This window comes from Cynara cardunculus (assembly GCF_001531365.2).
Source record: "Cynara cardunculus var. scolymus isolate 2C chromosome LG 4, CcrdV1, whole genome shotgun sequence".
Lineage (NCBI taxonomy): Eukaryota > Viridiplantae > Streptophyta > Magnoliopsida > Asterales > Asteraceae > Cynara > Cynara cardunculus.
This window is the reverse complement of record NC_037531.1, coordinates 16,349,006-16,368,432: the sequence shown is the minus strand read 5'-3', so window position 1 is coordinate 16,368,432 and position 19,427 is coordinate 16,349,006. Positions and strand designations below refer to the sequence as shown.

General features: G+C 36.2%; 3 protein-coding genes across 8 annotated transcripts; 2 read left to right on the top strand and 1 right to left on the bottom strand.

Annotated features, from left to right (window-relative positions):
- Positions 1–927: 927 nt before the first annotated feature.
- LOC112511071 lies at positions 928–4,033 on the top strand. 5 transcript variants are annotated; one of them, XM_025116470.1, is made up of 3 exons: positions 931–1,550; positions 1,605–2,401; positions 3,591–4,033. In XM_025116470.1, exons 1-3 carry the CDS (start codon positions 1,265–1,267, stop codon positions 3,762–3,764), a joined length of 1,257 nt encoding a protein of 418 aa, XP_024972238.1. In that variant the 5' UTR covers positions 931–1,264; the 3' UTR covers positions 3,765–4,033. The 5 variants fall into 5 exon arrangements, with proteins under 5 accessions (XP_024972239.1, XP_024972237.1, XP_024972240.1 ...); XM_025116471.1 differs by lacking the exon at positions 3,591–4,033 and adding an exon at positions 2,503–2,633 and having other exon boundaries at positions 928–2,401; XM_025116469.1 differs by having other exon boundaries at positions 929–2,401.
- Positions 4,034–4,514: 481 nt separating this feature from the next.
- Positions 4,515–7,725, bottom strand: LOC112511072 (transcription factor bHLH80). Of its 2 annotated transcripts, none has more exons than XM_025116475.1 (5): positions 7,309–7,725; positions 7,069–7,188; positions 6,926–6,991; positions 5,722–5,790; positions 4,515–4,872 (listed from the first exon to the last, which is right to left on the bottom strand). In XM_025116475.1, exons 1-5 carry the CDS (start codon positions 7,711–7,713, stop codon positions 4,813–4,815), a joined length of 720 nt encoding a protein of 239 aa, XP_024972243.1. In that variant the 5' UTR covers positions 7,714–7,725; the 3' UTR covers positions 4,515–4,812. The 2 variants fall into 2 exon arrangements, with proteins under 2 accessions (XP_024972243.1, XP_024972244.1); XM_025116476.1 differs by having other exon boundaries at positions 4,515–4,849.
- A 3,501-nt stretch (positions 7,726–11,226) lies between these two features.
- On the top strand, positions 11,227–16,250 carry LOC112510933 (protein NRT1/ PTR FAMILY 5.10-like). Its single transcript, XM_025116285.1, has 5 exons — positions 11,227–11,266; positions 14,243–14,398; positions 14,469–14,686; positions 14,810–15,342; positions 15,416–16,250. The coding sequence occupies exons 1-5, from the start codon at positions 11,227–11,229 to the stop codon at positions 16,218–16,220; spliced, it is 1,752 nt and encodes a 583-aa protein (XP_024972053.1). The 3' UTR covers positions 16,221–16,250.
- Positions 16,251–19,427: the final 3,177 nt, after the last annotated feature.

Below are 19,427 nucleotides of genomic sequence, written 5' to 3'. Positions count from 1 at the left end.
TGATTGGTTTGAGCTTGGCTCCAAATGTCAAAAGTATCAGGAGGTCACAAGTTCAAATCCAATGAGGAATAAAAATCCCCTTGTGGCCACGAAGGTTCAAATACGGTGACTCCGGGCTATCTGCAAATTAGTCGGCTCGCACTGGGATTAGTCGGCTCGCATTGCGGGTTGGATATCTAGATATGTAAAATAATTCAAAATATGGAATATTAACAAAGGATATGACCAAATGACATAATGGGAAATTTGACCAAGTGAGGTAGTTGTGTTTTTAGACCTTTAAAGGCTTTATTATCATGAGTCATAATTATCACTAAGTGGAAATTGATAAGCATATAGAATTTTCAATTTTAATTATAAATTTTTTAACAAGCCAAGTATGCCTGTAAAATTAATTTTTTACAGCACCCATGCCGCCTGTTAATTTTAACAAGTCAGTCCAGACCCGTCCATTACTTTAAAATGGTAGTACAAACTCGCTTTTCTAGTTGGCCGTACTGTCCGTGTGTGTGTGTATATATATGCGAAGGATTATGAGAAGGAAAGTTATGATGAGAAGCATAAAAAGAGATTCGAACCATCGGTAACTTTTAGTTTCATGCTCATCCATGAATGACGCTTTAAAAGTGAATTGATCCGGTGCATTTCGGTATACCTTGTTAGTGTTGACCTTCAATCTTTTGACGAAAAAGTTATAGTGAGAACCCTGTATCTGATCCGCAAGTTCACTGTATCTGATCCGCAAGTTCATTGTATCTGATCAAAATGACTCAAAAAAGTTATCAAATCTCTTCAACCGGAAATCGTGGGGCACGACGTTGGTGGGCCGTGGGCGGCAGCGCGGCCATGGAAGTAGTCCGCAAGCTGCTAAAGCAATGGACCCAATAAAGATCTCAAATATTTTTACCAACACGTTTTTCAAGGCAAAACTTATCAGAATCAGCACCAGATCGAAAAAAAATATCCAACAAAACCATGAATTTCTGGATTCCAGTCGACCAATATGGATCCATATATGCATACGCTGCTTCCGGTTAATTAGGGTTTTTAAAACTCAGACATGGTGATTACACGTATCATGCATGCAGAAGAACACGTGTCCAGTTACTCAACCGTCAAGAACCTACGTGCGATCTTTATCCGTATCTTTAAAAGCCATGACAACCGACCGACGATCGATCTGTCTGGTTTTCTGGTGTCTGAATCAAAAACCGTAATTCAAGACCACGGGTGTGAGATCGAGAGTGAGATATTTGATTGATTAATGATTAAGATGATGATTAAGACGATGAAAATTGGGTTTCTTTTTCTGCTACTGACGTCCTCGGTGGTGGTTGCCGGAGCGATGTGGTCGTCTTCTCCACGTCATCACCATCGTCACCAAGTGGCTGTAAAAGAACCTCATAGAGTGGTGGTTATTGAATTCCGAGAACGTCGTCAAGGGAACACCAAAGTGTTGATTTCACAGCACGACGATTCCGGTGCCGCCGTTGGTGGTGGTGATCGTGGGAGGCGGCCGGTGGTGGAAGATGGTGGGTTCACTACGGGTCTGAAAGAGCTTTTCAGCAAGTGCATAGATAAGCTCGCGACCGTATTCAAGAAGTTGAAAACCGTGGTTTCGGGTAAAGCCAACGAACTGAAAGAACATGCTAAAGAAGCCATGGATGAAGCAGTGGAGAAAGTCGGCGATCCCACCGGAAAACTATCCGAAAAGCTATCCGACGGAGTTAAATCGGTCGGAGAAACGGTCAAGAACGTCGCGGGCAATGAATTATCAGAAACACTATCCCACGGAGTTACGTCGGTCGGAGAAAAATCCAAAGAAGTCGCCGGACATGCAAAAGAAGCCGTAGGCGAAGCACTGGGATCCCGAATCGGCGGTGCACTCAAAGACTCCGTCGTCAAATTGGAAGACTGGGATGTCATCGATTCACCAAAACGAATCGGAGAAGATATAGAACGAAACGTTAGCCAAAAAATCGAACAAGGGACCGAAGAATTGAAAGAAACGAGTCTAAACGAGCTTCTACGGGGGTCGAAAAACCTCTTTTTCTTGATGTTTCCATTGGAGAAGATCAAAGCAGTGATCAGTTGGTGTCATTTGTTGGGGTTTTCGACGGCATATGGGATGGGGGTGTGGTTTACGTTCGTTTCGAGCTGCGTTTTGGGGAAGTGTTTGCCGAAACGAGAGTTCGGGATGGTGGTGAACAAGATGTATAGGGTGTATTTTAGGGCAATGGCTTATTGTGTTGGTGGAGGTCTGATTGGGTATCTGGTTAGCCAAGGAAGGAAAGGGATTGCTGTTTGGAATAAGATGGAGATGTTTCAGGGATTCAATCTTCTATCAGCACTTTTTATGATCTTGATCAACCTCATCTTCTTGGAGCCTAGAGCAACTAAGGTAAAGAAATCCTTCAAGTTTCTTGGTCTTTTGATGCATAAAAAGGGGTTTTATTAGGTTTCGTTTAACAAATGTTTACCGTGTAAGCGTTTTATCAGTAGGAGTCACAAGGGTCGTTTACCAAACAGTTACACCAGATAAATGCTACTGGGTGAGCATTGAAAGGACATAGAATATTACTTGGTAAGATGCATGCTTGCTAATTGGGGAGAAGATTTCTACCCGGTAAGAAAATGTTTACCAATAATTTGTTTTGATTTCGAGGATGTTACCAGATAAGGTAAGTGAAGGTGGCGATCTTGGTGATAAATGCTTATCTGGTAAATGTTCGTTAAATGGCTCCATTAACATTCTTGGCTGTCAAAATGCATTATTGATCTTGGTGATAAATGCTTATCTGGTAAATGTTCGTTAAATGGCTCCATTAACATTCTTGGCTGTCAAAATGCATTATTGATCTTGGTGATAAATGCTTATCTGGTAAATGTTCGTTAAATGGCTCCATTAACATTCTTGGCTGTCAAAATGCATTATTGGTAAGAGTTTTTAGCGTTTATCAAGCAAGTCTTTCTCCCACATTTACCAGATAAGATTTTAGGTTCTTGCCATGCCTCTCGTGTAAAAGGGCTACAATAAGTTTATAGGACTTGTTTTGGGTGTTCTAATAACAAGTATTTTAGGGTACTTTCAAAATAAACGTGTGATATTAGTTCTTTTTATATGACACTTTAAACAAATCTTTGTATAAGATCGCTTGTATATTTATAACACTTTTTGCTGCAAAAAGGATCTTTTATTGTTAAGAGATGCGTCGTTCTCATTAGACAATGCACTACCATGATCAATACTCTTCAACCGGGTTATTCTATTCAAAACGTATTTATACGACGCTTTATATATTTGTCAAAAATGTATTTAAAAAACTCGTTAAGAAGTAAAAAAACGTCCTATAAATTTACTGCAACACTTTTACATGGCACATAAGGTTATGTGGTCCTATTAACTTGAGAGGTGTGTCCTTTCCGATCCTCTCATACTAGGAAAATGCCCTCTTAATGCTTTAATGCCTACACGAGATATGGACAGAACTGTCTCACAATATTCTGGACCAGAGTCCACGCACCGTTTTAATATCCTTCTAATCCAGTATTGTTATAATTAACGATGCTAACATGGGTTTTTGTTGCAGTTGATGGTGGAGAGAAATAAGATAAAGGAGAAAGATAGAAAAAGGGTAAGAGAGAAAGAAGAGATGCTAAAGAAGTTGAATATATACTCGTCGACACTGAACGTGTCGACATTAGTGGTGCTGACATGGCATATGGCCTACATAGGCCAGCTGCTTCATGCTAGATATGACTAGCTGATCTGCACCCACCAGACTAGGTTGCTAATACCCACCAATCGTTGGTGGGTCTAAGCTTGGAACACGTAGATGACTAAACGTGGGTTCATGGTCTCTGGTCATCAACTTCGTTTCTTTTTGTTTTGCACTGCAAGATATAGCAGTCGGTGTGCTTTGTTATAGTTGTCGATTAGTATTTTGTTGAGTGATTATGTAAGATTCCGCATCCCATTTGGTTTCTTAATGGAATACGTTGGAATACATCATCTCCTTGGTACATTTAGAAACTTTACCCCTCTTGGGAAGAAATAATCAAGAAGGTTCTATGTATTTTTACCGTTCTCATCGGGTTTTTAACTCTTCAACGAGTCTCATCGTGTAAGATCTCGCATCTCGGTTGGTTTCTTTATGGAACTACATCGGAATACCACGTCAGTGTGGCAGTTCAAAACAAATCATTGAATTTCCTCCGCATACAGAACTATTCTTTTAGGTAAAGATTCAAAACCGTTTCATATATTTTCACCAGTTGTTTTAACTCTCGAAAAACGGTCAGCAAACCAAACGAACCCAATGTATTTTACCTACGCAAACCTAACCTCTACCCCAAAAGGCAGTACACCCGTGGAGTGTGATCAATAGAAAAAGAACAGATGATAAAGTTAACCACAACTATACTATAGTCCATGTATATATATATGTCGTTACATAAAGTGTACACTTTATATTGTTTGCCACTACAATATGATTTTACACTCTCATCACCAGTTTTGAATTTCCATTCATTAGGTAACCGGTGGGTATAAAAGGGATTGGTTTGTATATAGATTTATAACTACACGTTACTAGTGCATTCTAAAAGAAACTAAAGCTGAAAACTTAAGCTACAATCGTACCAGCAGCAAGCAGACTACCGCTCCTCCACATCAAAAGAACTTGATCTCCGATAGATGTTGGAAGACGCAGTGTTGTTTGAAGATCTTGGAGATCGGAGACCCGTGATTGATTACTCCATCCGAAACCATATCAAAACTTAAAACATGGTACGATTCGGCAGCATTGTCGCCTAGCCTTTCCCTTGTTCCTTAACCAAGCACGTGCATCTGTTTCGATGGTCCGTAAGATCCTGCCATTTTTAGGTTATAAACCATGCATCTCCTAAGAGTATAAAGCAACCAAGTTTCTCTCTAGAACTTATTTCGCTGAGGGTAGCTCGACTGGTAAAGATCCTGCCGTTTATAGGTTATAAAGCATATCGTAGGAGTATAAAGTGACCAAGATTCTCTTTACAACTTAAGGGCTGTTTGGTTGGCTTTTCATTAAGCCTTTGTATGGATAAAGTTGTTTGTATATATGGATTAATATGTTCGTATAAATTGAGAGTTTTTGTTTGAGAATGTTTTTCGTAGATGAAAAGAGCATGTTTTTAATTGGGTGGGGCAGATTTGGTAAGAACTTGGCTTTGTGCATAAATCCCCCTTCTAAAAGCTTGCTGAATAAACCACTTTCTATATCATTAAACCACTATCAAACAATCATGTATAGTTAGCTGAATAAGCTGCGAGTCCCATTAAGCCGCTAACAAACGAATCCTTATCATGTTGGGGTAGCTTAACTGGTAAGACATCAGGTTGGCAAAAAAATCGGTAAGATCCTGCCATTTGTAGGTTATAACGCATACCATAAAGCAACCAAGATTCTCTTTATAACTTAGTATGTTGGGGTAGCTCAAACAGGTAAGACACTGGATTTGCTATCCCGTGGTAATAGAATAGGTAATATCCTGCCGTTTTGTAGGTTATCAAGCATATTGTAAGAGTATAAAGCAACCAATATTCTCTCTAAAACTTAGTACATTGGGGTCGCTTAACCAGTAAGACGTTGGGTTTGTACCCAGTGGTCGTATAAATGGTAAGATCCTGCCATTTTTTGGTAATAAAATGAGTGAAAATAGAAGTGGACAGAGAAGAGATACCTGGATCTGTTTTTGCAGGAACTTGACATACTCAACCGCCTCTTCTAACATGTCGGCCGTGTTAGTTTGCTGCCACGTAAAACCATTATACATTAGGGGTTCAATCTTTTTTTTCAGTAATTATAAGCTAACGGAACAAACATAAGTCGTTTTCCCGAGCTAGAATGACCAAATTCATCGCAAACATGAAACAACTCATATGCATCAGAAGTAGAAAACTCAGGCCGGGAAACTTGTAACAAAAATATAGATTTTGATCTTGAATAGCATTCCTTTTAGTCATATATACACACACGTATACGTACACAATCTTTCCTACTTATGAATCTGAATATACCGTACAACCGTACAAAGTGTTGATACAAACACATACGTTATGTTTGGCAATCTAGATAATAAGCTAACTCGTGATTGATAAACTTGTCGATAAGCTTTTCATGTATGAAATAATCTAGTTGGTAAGCTAGTTATGTCCCGTAAAAACTAGTTCATGGGCTAGTTATGTCTGGTAAAAACTAGTTGATAACATAAAAGGAGTATAATTAAGCTACATGACAATGTAAAATGAGTTAAAAGAACATATTTTGAAAAACTACATGAAAAGTTGAAAACATATAAGCAACATAATTGAAAAATGGGAAAGGCCTAGAGCTTATTGAAACGCTACTTTTCAAATGTGTTACAGAAAGTTGGCTTACGACTAAACAGACGAAGTTTTCCTGTGCACTCGGAAAATAAGCTAGCTTATGGTTGTCAAAATTATGGGCATCTTCTTATTATTTAATCCAACGAGCTCAAACACCCTAACTCGACCCCTATCCTCCAAGTGGCATTATATTTTAAGAAAGGGTCTTACAGAAGGTACAATTTTGACATGTCTCTTCAAACCCTATACCAACCAAATCCGGACAAACCAAATAAACTCGATGAATCCCACTCAAAAGTGGTATGCAATCCTATCGTATCCTAAAAGGTTGTCGTACCTAAATTTATTTATATTAAAATCAGATCAAATCATAAATCAAAAATAAAAAATCTATTTATATCAAAATCAGGTCAAATCATAAACAGAAAATATAAAAAGTAAGATTTGATGGGTAGAAAATGAGTGGATAGGTAGAAATAGAATGGAGACATGATCTTGACACTTGACATAAACTATTCCAACATTGAAAACCAAAGAAAAGCACTATGAAAGATGTACCTTATCCATATTAGGCACAAGATCTTGAAGCTTTCTAATTCTGTCGCTAATCCGAGTCCTCCTCACCTGATCCAAAACCAGAAATCTTATAAAAATTCCCATTAATCAACACGAAACACCATGAAAGTAGCAGAGAAAAGTACCCTTTCGGCAATACTGCGAGGATGAGTAGCAAACCCTCGTTTTGCTCGTACCCTACACGGCACAGTATCCCCCAGAATCCTATCCATCTCAACATCCAACAAAGCACTTTGATCTCCACTCTAGATGAGAATATTTCAATCGAAGAGATTTTAAAATGAATCTTCATAATTATACATGAAAGCATAATGCAATTCGGTTTTTCTAATCGTAGGAATCCGATTGCAAATTGATAAACTCACCATTTGTGTAGTGAATTTGATTTGCGAGTCTTCTAAACTGACGTCTCTGGATGAAAGGTAATCATCGTAATTAGCCTTCGCCGGAATACCGTAACTCGAGAAATAGCCATCGGAATTATTGATCTGAGAAAGGAACTCCGCAGGAGAGCTGTTTTGGCGAAGAAACCCGCTTCCGGCCATACTCGGATCAACGAAAGTGGTGGTGGTGGTGATGGCGGAACTGGCGGTTGCAATGGAATGATGCGGAAGCAAGGGCGGTTTAGGGGGGTCTATGATGACATCTTCATCTGATTCTAGCAGTTGTTCTAACCAAGTAGCCGGAGCCGACTGAAATCTGGCAAGACCACCACCACCACCGCCACCACCACCGCCACCGCCACCACCACCGCCGGTTGGTTGCATCATTGTCAATATTATCTGGTGTAATTGTTTGATTTGCGGTGGTATAGTACGTTGCAGCCCCGAACCGCCTTCCAATCTGGAAGTATGTGCAGAGCAAAAAGGGGAAGCAGAACAGCGACCATCATTATCCTCATTTTCTATTTTAAATAATATATTTTTTTATATATATTAATAAAAGCATTTTATATCTTGTTTATTGATAATATTTTTTTATATTTTAAAAGGTAATTAAAAAAAAAACGATTGACCGTAAAACTACCATACGGTGGATTGTTTTTTACGGTTTAATCGGTTTAGCTGTCCGTTTCGGTACGAAAAGTGTAGAATTGCACGTTTTGGTTCATGGTTGAGCAGTTTTTTTGGTGGTCCAAATCAATTGGACGATTTTTGTATGGAAGGCGGTGTTCGTTTTTAATATGAGTTATTTCATTTTTAGTTAACAAGAGCTGGTGTTGAAATCTAAACACTGAATTATTAAGACTGTTTATTTTTATAAACTGATAAATGCATGAATGTTATAATGTGTATGTATTTTTATATAACTGTATTTATTTATCATCATCATCCGGCGCCTCTTTTCTTTCAAAATCGTATGGATAAAAAAGTGGTAACTTAAACTCTTAATACCTCGTATTCGCTTAATACTCTTAATATTGTTGTTGTCGACGTTTGTGGCGGTCGTCATCCACCATCACCGCCTTATCATCGTCATTCTATTAGAACCCATTTTCCGTAGCATGAGTATCGCGTCCTCTTTTTCGGTACAACTAAAGGTTCTCACCATAGCACCTCCTGCTTTTCCCCGATTCACCATTAGACACGTGCGGCAACGGTGGTGGGCATCGGGAAACATTGATAGTAGGACTGGAATTGGGGGTTTTCTTTCTGTGGCATAGCATGAAAGGGAAAAAGTGGAAAAAGGTGGTAACCCTTATCCATATTCAGGTGTTTGTCAGTTTATAAAAACAAAATGTCTGGTTGATTTAGATTTTAGATTTAAGCACCACTTCTTATTAAACCAGAAGTGAAATAAGATTTCAGAATTCAGCACCTCTTAGAAAATAAACATCACCAAGGTCTTTTAAGTTTTAATATTATTAGTTATCATTGATTATACTTATAGTTTACTTAAGATTATAATTTAATATGAATCATGTCATGAATTATCTGTTTGGATAGCTCAAAGTCTTGACGGTTAACTCTTGACCTTCGTAGCAGTTACCAATTTAGGATTCTTTCAATTCAAGCATCTTATTTTTAATTTACCAATTATCGATTTGGAATTGTGGATGACGTATGATCTAATGAATATGGTTGATTTTTACTTGTACTTTTAAGTTAAATATTGATGCACGAAACATGACAAGTTGTCTAATGAGAAGGTGGCTTTTGGTATGTAGATATGATGCACGGAACATGACAAGTTGTCTGTCTGGTGTTTGGTAAAACCAGGGCTAGACTAGACAAGTTGCCCCTAAAAATCACTTGATAATTTTATATATCGTATAATAGTTATAAATGACACAATCCAAATAAATATTTAAGTTATCAAATGTTTACACGATTTTTATATACATACATATATGATAGTATCAAATTTGAATGAAAAATTTGATATAATTGATGCTAGTTGAAAACCCCAGTTTTTATAAAGGAAAAACTATGATTTATTTGGTTTGGAAGATCCTTATGAACTGACAGAGGCACGGTGAAGATATCTTAATCAATCAATCAACCAAATCAATGAAGACAATTCTCACCAAAATAAAGTAAAAAAAATACAAATTCTCACCAAAATAAAGACAATTAAATGAAGATATCTTAATCAATCAATCAACCAAATCAATGAAGACAATTCTCACCAAAATAAAGTAAAAAAAATACAAATTCTCACCAAAATAAAGACAATTAAATGAAGATATCTTAATCAATCAATCAATCAATCTGTTGGTGGCGTGTATAATTCGTACAATGAAGAGAGAAAATAAGTGATTTTGTCGACTGCAAACACTAATTATACATACATTTGCAACGTTAAATTAGCAAGAATAACAGCATAAAGCAAGTTACCTGAAACTTGTGTATCCTCTCGTACTCCATTAGATCATTGGTAATCAACAGTGAGCTAGAGAGAGAAAGAAATTGAAAAGTGGGTTCTGAAATTTGAAGCCGTTGATGGAGAGGAGAAAAGTGTTGGTCGAAAAAGCGGGTTCTGAAATTTGAAGTCGGATCGTGAGAGAAAAATTATGATTTCTAATGACCAAATTTGATGACTTATAAAGGGAAAGACGAAGTAAGAGTCGGACGGGTCGGGGACCGAAACCAGATACCCAACTCTATCCTACTTACCCGCGAAAAATAACGGATTTTAGGTATCGGGTTTCAGGGTCGGGTATTTTGTGCTTTTCGTGTCAAGTTGGGTCGGGCATTCAGGTTGGCCGAGTTTTGCTCACCCCTAGGCCCTAGCGTCAAAAAATGGGACAGTGAGTTTTTATTTTGTCCATGACAAGCCAAACATGAGACTTTAAGTTTTGTTTTGTCATGTCTCATATAACAAATATAGCCTTACGGAACATGGTCAACTCAAGGGTGTGGGGGTGATTTGGCCCGTGACCTTAGGTTGATGTCAAAGTTGCGTGGATCACATGTGATTTTAACGTAAATCACATTTGATTTGGCCGTTATCTATATAGATATAGATAGATGGAGGATCGTATGAGAATAAGAGTAAATGTGATAAACGTAAAAAGAGATATGGATTGATCACTTTTAATGTCACCCCTACTCCATGAATTGCATTGAAATAGGAATTAATCATCTGCATTTCATTACTGTTGATCTTCAATTAAAATTGATATATATATATATATATATATATATATATAGGGTTGGGTTCACGTGAGACTAGACTGTTTTCATGAGACCCGTAAGACCATATTTTTACACTTAAAACTTCACAGCAGAACAACGAAACTTTGCAATTGCTCTTGGTGTAACTCATTTTACCATGGTTTTGATGACAATAATGCATTTCCTATTCTTGATGTTGCCTCCTTTCTTGACATTCAGGTATCTGTTATGAAAATAAGATCTGTATGCATCTTCTGTGGATTTGTTCTGTATTGCTCTCTGGGCACTTCAGCTATGGATCTTTATATTAAGCACTTTCTTGATTGATAAATTATTTGTGTTTCAACTGTTTTCTGCCGAGTGTGATTTAGGGGCCGTTTATCAAACACCTACCCGGTAAGTGCTTACCGGTAAAATTTAACACTATTATTTACTTACCGGATAAGGATTTAGTCCATCAAAACAGCATCGTATGCAACAATTTACCCTGGTAAGTGCTTACCGTGATAAGAGTCATCGTCTTCACTTATCGGGTAAGACTCTTGGTCATTATTTTTAATCTTACCTGATAAGATTCTTGGTCATTAACATATTCATCCAGTGAGGTAACATGACTTGATAAGCACTTACCCGAATAAGCGTTTGGTATAATAATATTCAAACATAATGCCAGAAGCCACTTGGGTGGCTGATTCCCCTAAGACCAGTAAGTTGTAAGGACCAAGAATCTTATCAAGTAAGAGCGAGACAAGGACTAAGAGTCTTACATGGTAAGTGAGAGCGACAACTCTTACCATGGTAAGTGTTTATAGGGTAAATTGTTGCATATGATTCCTGTTTGATGAACTAAAATCTTACTCAATAAGTAATTAATAGTGTTGAATTTTACCGGTAAGTATTTACCGGGTAAATATTTTGTAAACGGCTAAGCATCATGAAACCCCTCAAATACATAATACATCTGAATGCCAAATTTGCTTGCCTTGTGTTCTTGGCAAACCAATAAGCATTCAGACAATAGCAAAAAAGAGCAGAAATAATCCTAGATTTAAGTGAGTTCCAAAAGCACTAATTTCATGAGATGATGTTGATGATTTCTCAAAGTCTTAAAAATTAAAATAACAGATGTTAGAGCACTTTTTTAAAATAGAGAAAATCAACTTTTTATTCTCTTAATGCTCCAACAGTTTCCCTATCTTATCTATATTATATTATAAAGCATTTGACAAAAACTCTTAAAAAACATTTTTTATACATGAAGTGCTGCATATTGATGCATATTACTTAAAATTCAAGATTACAAGTAAATTATGAATAAGTACAACTTATTAAAGTTTCATGTTTAAATTCGTATAACTAACTGCAGATAAACATAATCAAATAGATGATAAACATCTCATTTTAAAAATATAAAAAAAATCTAAATAAATTAGGATAATTATCAAGTTCTAACAAAACAATTAATTATTATCTTTATAAGAAAATTATATTATTAAACCAAATATAAATTACTTCGACATAAATCAAATTATAATAAAAAATTGAATTAAAAAATTACACAAAAAATATGAATTTTAAATACTTAATTTGATACTAATATTGATATATTTTTGACAAATTTTTATGATATCTTTAAATTTACATTTTATTCAAAAATAAAAACATCATCGCTTTTTCAAAACCACATAAGATCATACTATAACATTGAGATAAAGAATAAAATGAAATATAAAAATCAAGATGTATCTCGCTGCATTGCGCGAGTATCTTTCTAGTCTTTTAAAATAAATAATTTATTTTTGTTAGGTTTGAGTCTGACGAGAATAATATTCTACAACTAACAATTCATTTATATTCAAACCGACCCATTTACTATATATTATTTGATTGACTATTCATTTATATTCAAACCGACCCATTTACTATATATTATTTGATTGACTAATCATTTATATTAAAATGGTTGAAGAGTCAAATAATTTGGCAATTCCTCGTGAGGGAATAAATCAAGAGAATTTTGATTAGAGCTCTTGGGGTTTACATCCAATTATATTGCGTTGATGTACAATTAATCTATATTATATTATAAAGTATTTGACAAAAACTTTTAAAAACTGTTTTTTATGCACAAAGTACTATTTATTGATGCTAACTACTTAAAATTCAATATTACAAGTAAATTGTGCATAAATACAACTTATTAAAGCTTCATGTTTGAATTCGTATAACTAACTACAGATAAACATAATCAAATACATGACAAACATCTCATTTTAAATATAAAATATCTAAAATAAAACTAGAATAATCATTGAGTTTTAACAGCATACTTAATTATTATCTTTATAAAAAATTATATTATTAAACCTAAATTAAATTAATTAAATTACACAAAACAAGAACTTTTAAGTAGTTAATTTGATACTAATATCCATATACTCTTTTTAAAATTTTATGATAATTAGAATTTATATTTTATTCAAAAATAGAAACATTATTGCTTTATTTTAACCACATAAAACCGTATTATATCGATATATACAAAGAATAAAACAAAACATTTAATTAAGATATGTCTCGATACATTGCACGAATACTCTTCTAGTATTATAAAAGCATTTACCATGTGTCCTTAAGACTTTTGAATGAATTTTACAACTTATTATTGTGTATGGATAACTTTTTAAAAATTCATATTTAAACTCTAAAAAACAATAAACACGTTCAAATATAAGATAACTATTGAGCCATATATATATATATATATATATATATATATATATATGCGGCAATTGACAATTTAAAACCATAAAGTACGAAATCGAGAGAGAGGAATCATAGAATAAAGCAACAATACAGACATAAGTTTTCGATTTTGTATTCAATGAACGGTTATTTTAATTTTTTTTTCTTGACTTATAAAAATATTATATTTTCGCCTGGCCCATACGGAACTCACCCCTAGGAACTGCATGTGAGGAAGTATTTCAGAGTTGATTTAGGGACTAAGCTTAGCGGAGGGATTCAAACGTCTTTTGTAAAATTCGAACTTAAACTTGTTGTGTATTTGAGTAAAGTCACTCAACCCCTTTGTCAACTGAGCTACGAGGACTGTTCACTTTTCATTTACGATAAAAAATTTGCACCTTGCTCACCCGGTGCATTGCAAAGACACATTACTAGTGTGTGTGCACGTGTGCATGTACGTCGTATACAAATATACTTCTCATTAATTTGATATCCATATTTATGTATTTTTTTTATTCGGTTTTTATGATTTTTTAATTATTTAACGTTTTTTAATTAATTTTGATATTCAACCTGTTATGCGAGTCGACTAATCTCAGAACGACCACCTGTTTTGTAGATAGCCCGAAGTCATCGCATTTGGACCTCCGTGACCACAAGGGGATTTTTATTCTACCTTGGATTTGAACCCGAGACTTCTTGATACTTTTGACCTTTGAAGTCAAGTTCAAACCAATCAGGCACCACCCTTGGTTTAATTAACTATTTAACGTTATTCATGTGTTAGTCCAACCTTCTATTTTAGGAAGGTGATTTGGGGTGGGAGGTTTCTAAATCGGACTGAACACTTATTGGTGATTGGTGACTTGTTGCACGTCAAATGGCAATGACGTTTATGAAATCTATAAAATTTAAATCATCCACCATCGAAAAGAAAGTCTGAACTGCTCTCACGTTGACATGGATGACAACGCCACCGGAGTTCAGTCTCCGCTCTTCAACAACTTCCTCCATGGGGCCGTTGACTACAGAGGTCGTCCGGTTCTCAGATCCAAATCCGGCTGCTGGCGATCTGCATATTTCATAATCGGTAACATTAAGCCTCTCAAAAACATCCTCAGATTAGTAACAAGTTTTGAGCATTTTGATGGTTTATGCAGGCGTGGAAGTTGCGGAGAGATTTGCATACCATGGAATCAGTTCAAATTTGATCACATACTTGACCGGACCACTGGGGCAATCGACGGCTACGGCGGCCGAGAATGTCAATGTGTGGTCTGGAACGGCGTCGCTTCTTCCCCTCGTTGGTGCTTTCGTTGCTGATGCTTTTCTCGGTCGATACCTAACGATTATAATTGCTTCTCTGCTCTATATACTGGTTAGCCATTTTCACCTCTTTATTCTGTGTGATTTTAGGTGGATTAGTATGATGGTATGTTTGTTACAGTGTTTATGCTTCATTCTAATTCTATCTATCTTGGATTGGAACAACGATCAAAAGGCACTTGGGTTGCTGGCTCTTTCAACTTTGCTTCATTCTGACTGTGAAACTGCCGTTGGTGCCTCATCATGTTCTGCTCAGCCCCAAGCTATTATGTTTTTCATTTCGCTATACCTTGTTGCATTAGCCCAAGGCGGGCACAAGCCATGCGTTCAGGCTTTTGGGGCTGACCAGTTTGATTCAGACAATCCAGAAGAAAGCAAAGCCAAAAGCTCATTCTTCAACTGGTGGTACTTTGGACTGTGTGTCGGTCCTACAGTCGGGATCTTTGTTCTTAGCTACATTCAAGATAACCTTAGTTGGGCTCTAGGCTTTGGGATCCCTTGCATCATCATGGGTTTTGCCCTGATCATATTCTTGATTGGAACCATGACTTATCGGTTTGGAGAGAGAACCGAGGAGAAAAGTGCTTTTATCAGAATCGGTCAGGTGTTTGTTAAAGCAGCTCGCAACTGGCGAACTACACATTCAGCAATATCCGCGGTAGAGCAAGAGTGTGGAACCTTGCCTCATCAAGATTCTCAGCAATTCAGGTAATAGTAAATAGATCTCCATTTTCTGAAATCCACACAGCTTATTGTGTTTTTGATATTGGGTTCATGGTAGATTTCTCAACAAAGCTTTGGTTTCCCCTGATGGATCGCAAGAAGATGGAACGGTTTGTAGCCTCGATGAGGTTGAAGAAGCCAAGTCGGTTCTTAGACTAGTTCCAATATGGGCTAGCTGTTTAGGATATGCAATCGTATTCGCTCAATGTTCGACCTTAGGTACCAAACAAGGAGCCACCATGGACCGATCAATTGGGTCAAGTTTCGAGATTCCAGCCGCCACACTCCAATCGTTCATCGGCATCTCTGTGATCATCCTCATTCCCATTTACGACACCATTCTGGTTCCTCTAACCCGAGCCGCTACCAGAAGACCCTCCGGCATAACAATGCTTCAAAGAATCGGAACTGGCATCTTCATATCGATCCTTTCAATGGTCGTTGCAGGGTATATCGAGACAAAACGACTCAGAACGGCTCGTGAGTACGGATTAGTCGATGATCCAGGTGCGGTTATCCCGATGAAGATATGGTGGTTATTGCCTCAGTATCTGTTGGCTGGAGCCGGTGACGTGTTTGCGATTGTGGGTATGCAAGAATTCTTCTACGACCAAGTGCCGAGCGATCTCAAGAGCATCGGGCTAGCGCTTTACCTCAGTGTGCTGGGGATCGGTAGCTTTCTGAGCGGTTTTCTGATCTCGATTGTCAAGGAAACCACGGCTGGAAACGGTGAAGATGGTTGGATATCGGATAACTTGAATCAAGGCCATATCGATTATTTTTACTACCTTCTGGCTGGAATTAGCGTGGGGGCATTTGTGATGTATATATATGCAGCGAAATCATATGTATATAATTTGTGATGTGGTTTTATGAAATTGTGTAAGGGCCGGTTTACCAAGCGCTTACTCAAGTAAGTGTTTACAGGCAAAAATTCAACACTATCATTTATTTACCGGGTTAGGTTTTAGTCCACCCAAAGGGTATTCTATGCAACAATTCACCTAGTAAACGCTAACCATGGTAAGAGACGTCACCCTCACTTACCGGGTAAGACTCTAGGTTCTTGCATTTGCTCTTATCGGGTAAGATTCTTGGTTCTTGTCATATCCATTCTATAAGATAATTTGACATAGCAAGCGCTTACTTGGGTAAGTGTTACGTAAACGGCACCTAAATTTGGTTTGAATTTGAAGTTGAAAGATGCAGGAAGATGTAAATGTTGTAACGGTTGCTTTGACTTATTACATGTATATGGCTTGTACTATATGAAAATAGCTATAACTAAAATCCGTTTGGGGTTTATAGTACAAAGAAATCTATGGTCTCGTTTGTTTTTTAAGAAGTGTTGAAGTCTGAAGTTTGAATTCACTTCTGAATTTTAAGAGGTGGTACTGAAATCTGAAATCTGGATCAGTCAGACTATTTGTTTTTACGTCTGAAATCTGAATCAATAAGACTGTTTGTTTTTGTAAACCGACAAACTTATGAAATCTGGAATCTGAATCAATTCATTTCAATTAAATTTAACTGAAATGTCCAATCATTTAAACCATTGTGAACTACCATATATTTTTATCACATTCCAAAATTCAATTGAAATACGTCAATTGATTCAACACACAATAGAAAACACGAACAAAGTCTCATAACAACTAGAATCAATATTCATTTTGCATTAATTGTATTCGCAATTTCTTCTCTTAAACTAGCCATATATGTTTGGTCAGCGGTACTCCCATACGATTGAATCTCTTCAGCCTCATCCTCGTCATCATTCCCTTGTTCGTTGGTTTGATCATACTCAGAAAATAACTAAATTGAAAACCAATCAAAATACTTAATTTCTTCAATCAAATTCATTTTTTAGCCACTTTTTCAATTAAATTCTCATTTTAACCGAAGTTTATGCATTTGCGTAAACTCAATTTTAAGATTGGAAAAATCTTTACGTAGATTTAAGTAAGGATCCCCATTTCCACAAAGATTTTTTCTTTTTTTTTAATATGAAAATAGGCTTTATTAAAATGAGTAAGATATTTTTGAAAACTGCGACGAAAATGGGAATTTAGTTCTTAAAATTGCTAAAAAGTGAACTTGATTGGGAAGATTGACTATTTTGGTCAATTTCCCCATGGCAGCCGTCGTGGCATGCTGTAATTCAAGACTCGTGTCTAACGCCACGTCATGGTTCAATGTGTGTTTTTTGTAACGTTATATTTGATTTATTTTTATTTTTACCTTTTTAGTATCTTACTTTTAATTTAATATATTATTTTATATCATTCGCTCATTGAGTAATCATCAAAAACATGTGTATATATAATTAAATATGTGATATAGAGATTTGTTGTCATAAGTCATGTTTTGAAGACATCCTCGTCGTGACTCCTTGAGGCTTGAATTTATCACTATGTCACACCTTATACTATTTAGAACCTTGGTTTTATCTAAATAATGTTTAACTGTTTTCTTTAAAAAATAGTCCTAAAAGTTCCCCATCAACCGTCTGATAAAAATAATAAAAATGAGACATAAGAAACTCGAGATATGAAAGTTCCGGAAGGAAAATCAGTATTAATTTCATTTTGTTTTCTTTCCTTTCCCTCCTAAAAATATTTGAGGACAAGACATTTTGTTTCTTTTCCCCCTTATTTCCTTCCATTTTTCTCCCTTTCTTCGTAAAAAGAACTCAATAGCACAATTTCCCGTTCCCGAAATGACATTTATAAGTCATTTTGATAAATATTTAAAAACATGGTCATTTTTTTTTATTAACCTGGATATTCAACCCGTTATTTGAGCCGACTAATCTTAGGGCGACCACCTGCTTTGCAAATAGTTCGGAGTTACCGCATTTAAACCTTTGTGGTCACAAGGAGATTTTTATTCCTCCTTGGATTTGAATTTGTGACATCCTGGTACTTTTAATCTTTGGAGTCAAGCTTAAACCAATCAGGCATCACTCTTGTGGTTATTTTGTCACTTTCTCTATGTAGTATGGTTATTTTGAATAATACCCTAAAAGAAATACTATATTCCGTCTACACAACTGCATCGCTGGGTGAGTTGGTGGTTGAAAATGAATGTTAAAAGATTCACGCATGGTTAGTCGCATCAATAAAATTATTCAAGTAGACGGAACGGAAGCACAAAAATCCAGCAAGAGGACAAATTTTTCAGGTTTCTCCAAGGAGTAGTGCGGTATTTCAATCACGAGTGACGATTTTGTCATTGTGGTTTGTTAAAAATTGTTATTTTTATTATTGTGTTCTTTTAAATTTTGTTTTTCATTTATATCGTTTACAATTTATTGTTGTTTTAATCTCTATGGTCTACAACTTATTGTTGTTTTCATCTCTCATACTTAAGGGGTTGTTTGGTAATTGTTGAATTGTTTGGTGCAGAATGATTAAGATGCTCTCATGATATAGTGCAAATTGAAATATAATTCTCTAGTAATTGTTTACAATGAAATTAAGGCGTTGAAGGGTTAAGGAGGCTCCTGGTTACAAAATAATTCAGATGATTTTAAAACAATTAAAAGACAGATTTTTTTGTCAAACAAGATTCGCCTCTTATTAAGAGGTAAACAGAAACCTCTTAGGTCATAATTTGCAAGAAAAAAGCTAGCTTATTTACGGAATGGTGACTCCGAACTATCTGTAAAACATGTGATCATCCTGTGATCAATCGGCTCGTATGAGAAGTTGGACATCCATATTAATAAAAAAAAATATTAAAGTAGTTTGCTTAAAATAAAAATAATAAGTGGAGTGTCATTCTAACCAAATTGCGACAACGAGTGCGCACTATAATTAAAATGGAAACGTCTAAATTGCGTGACGATGACATGGATGACCACGTCGACGCCACCGCGGCCACCACCACCACCACCGGAGTCAACACTCCGCTGCTCAACCATTTCGTCGACGGCGCTGTTGATTACAGAGGCCGTCCAGTCCTGAGATCCAAATCCGGTTTCTGGCGATCATCATATTTTATTATCGGTAACGTTAAGCCTCTTAGACTCGATCTTTAATTAGTGAGAGCTTTTCAAGTTTATTTTG

What these genes read in the sequence shown, in the direction of transcription:
- LOC112511071 (XM_025116469.1), top strand. Translation starts at nt 1,265, where the DNA reads ATGATTAAGATGATGATTAAGACGATGAAAATTGGGTTTCTTTTTCTG. An exon ending in TGGAGCCTAGAGCAACTAAG is followed by an intron (nt 2,402 to 3,590) that starts GTAAAGAAATCC and finishes TTTTTGTTGCAG; the next exon opens with TTGATGGTGGAGAGAAATAA.
- LOC112510933 (XM_025116285.1), top strand. Translation starts at nt 11,227, where the DNA reads ATGCCAGAAGCCACTTGGGTGGCTGATTCCCCTAAGACCA. An exon ending in GGCTGATTCCCCTAAGACCA is followed by an intron (nt 11,267 to 14,242) that starts GTAAGTTGTAAG and finishes ACCATCGAAAAG; the next exon opens with AAAGTCTGAACTGCTCTCAC. An exon ending in CAAGATTCTCAGCAATTCAG is followed by an intron (nt 15,343 to 15,415) that starts GTAATAGTAAAT and finishes GGTTCATGGTAG; the next exon opens with ATTTCTCAACAAAGCTTTGG.
- LOC112511072 (XM_025116475.1), bottom strand. Translation starts at nt 7,713, where the DNA reads ATGATGCAACCAACCGGCGGTGGTGGTGGCGGTGGCGGTGGTGGTGGC. An exon ending in TCAAATTCACTACACAAATG is followed by an intron (nt 7,189 to 7,308) that starts GTGAGTTTATCA and finishes ATTCTCATCTAG; the next exon opens with AGTGGAGATCAAAGTGCTTT. An exon ending in TCCTGCAAAAACAGATCCAG is followed by an intron (nt 4,873 to 5,721) that starts GTATCTCTTCTC and finishes TAAAAATGGCAG; the next exon opens with GATCTTACGGACCATCGAAA.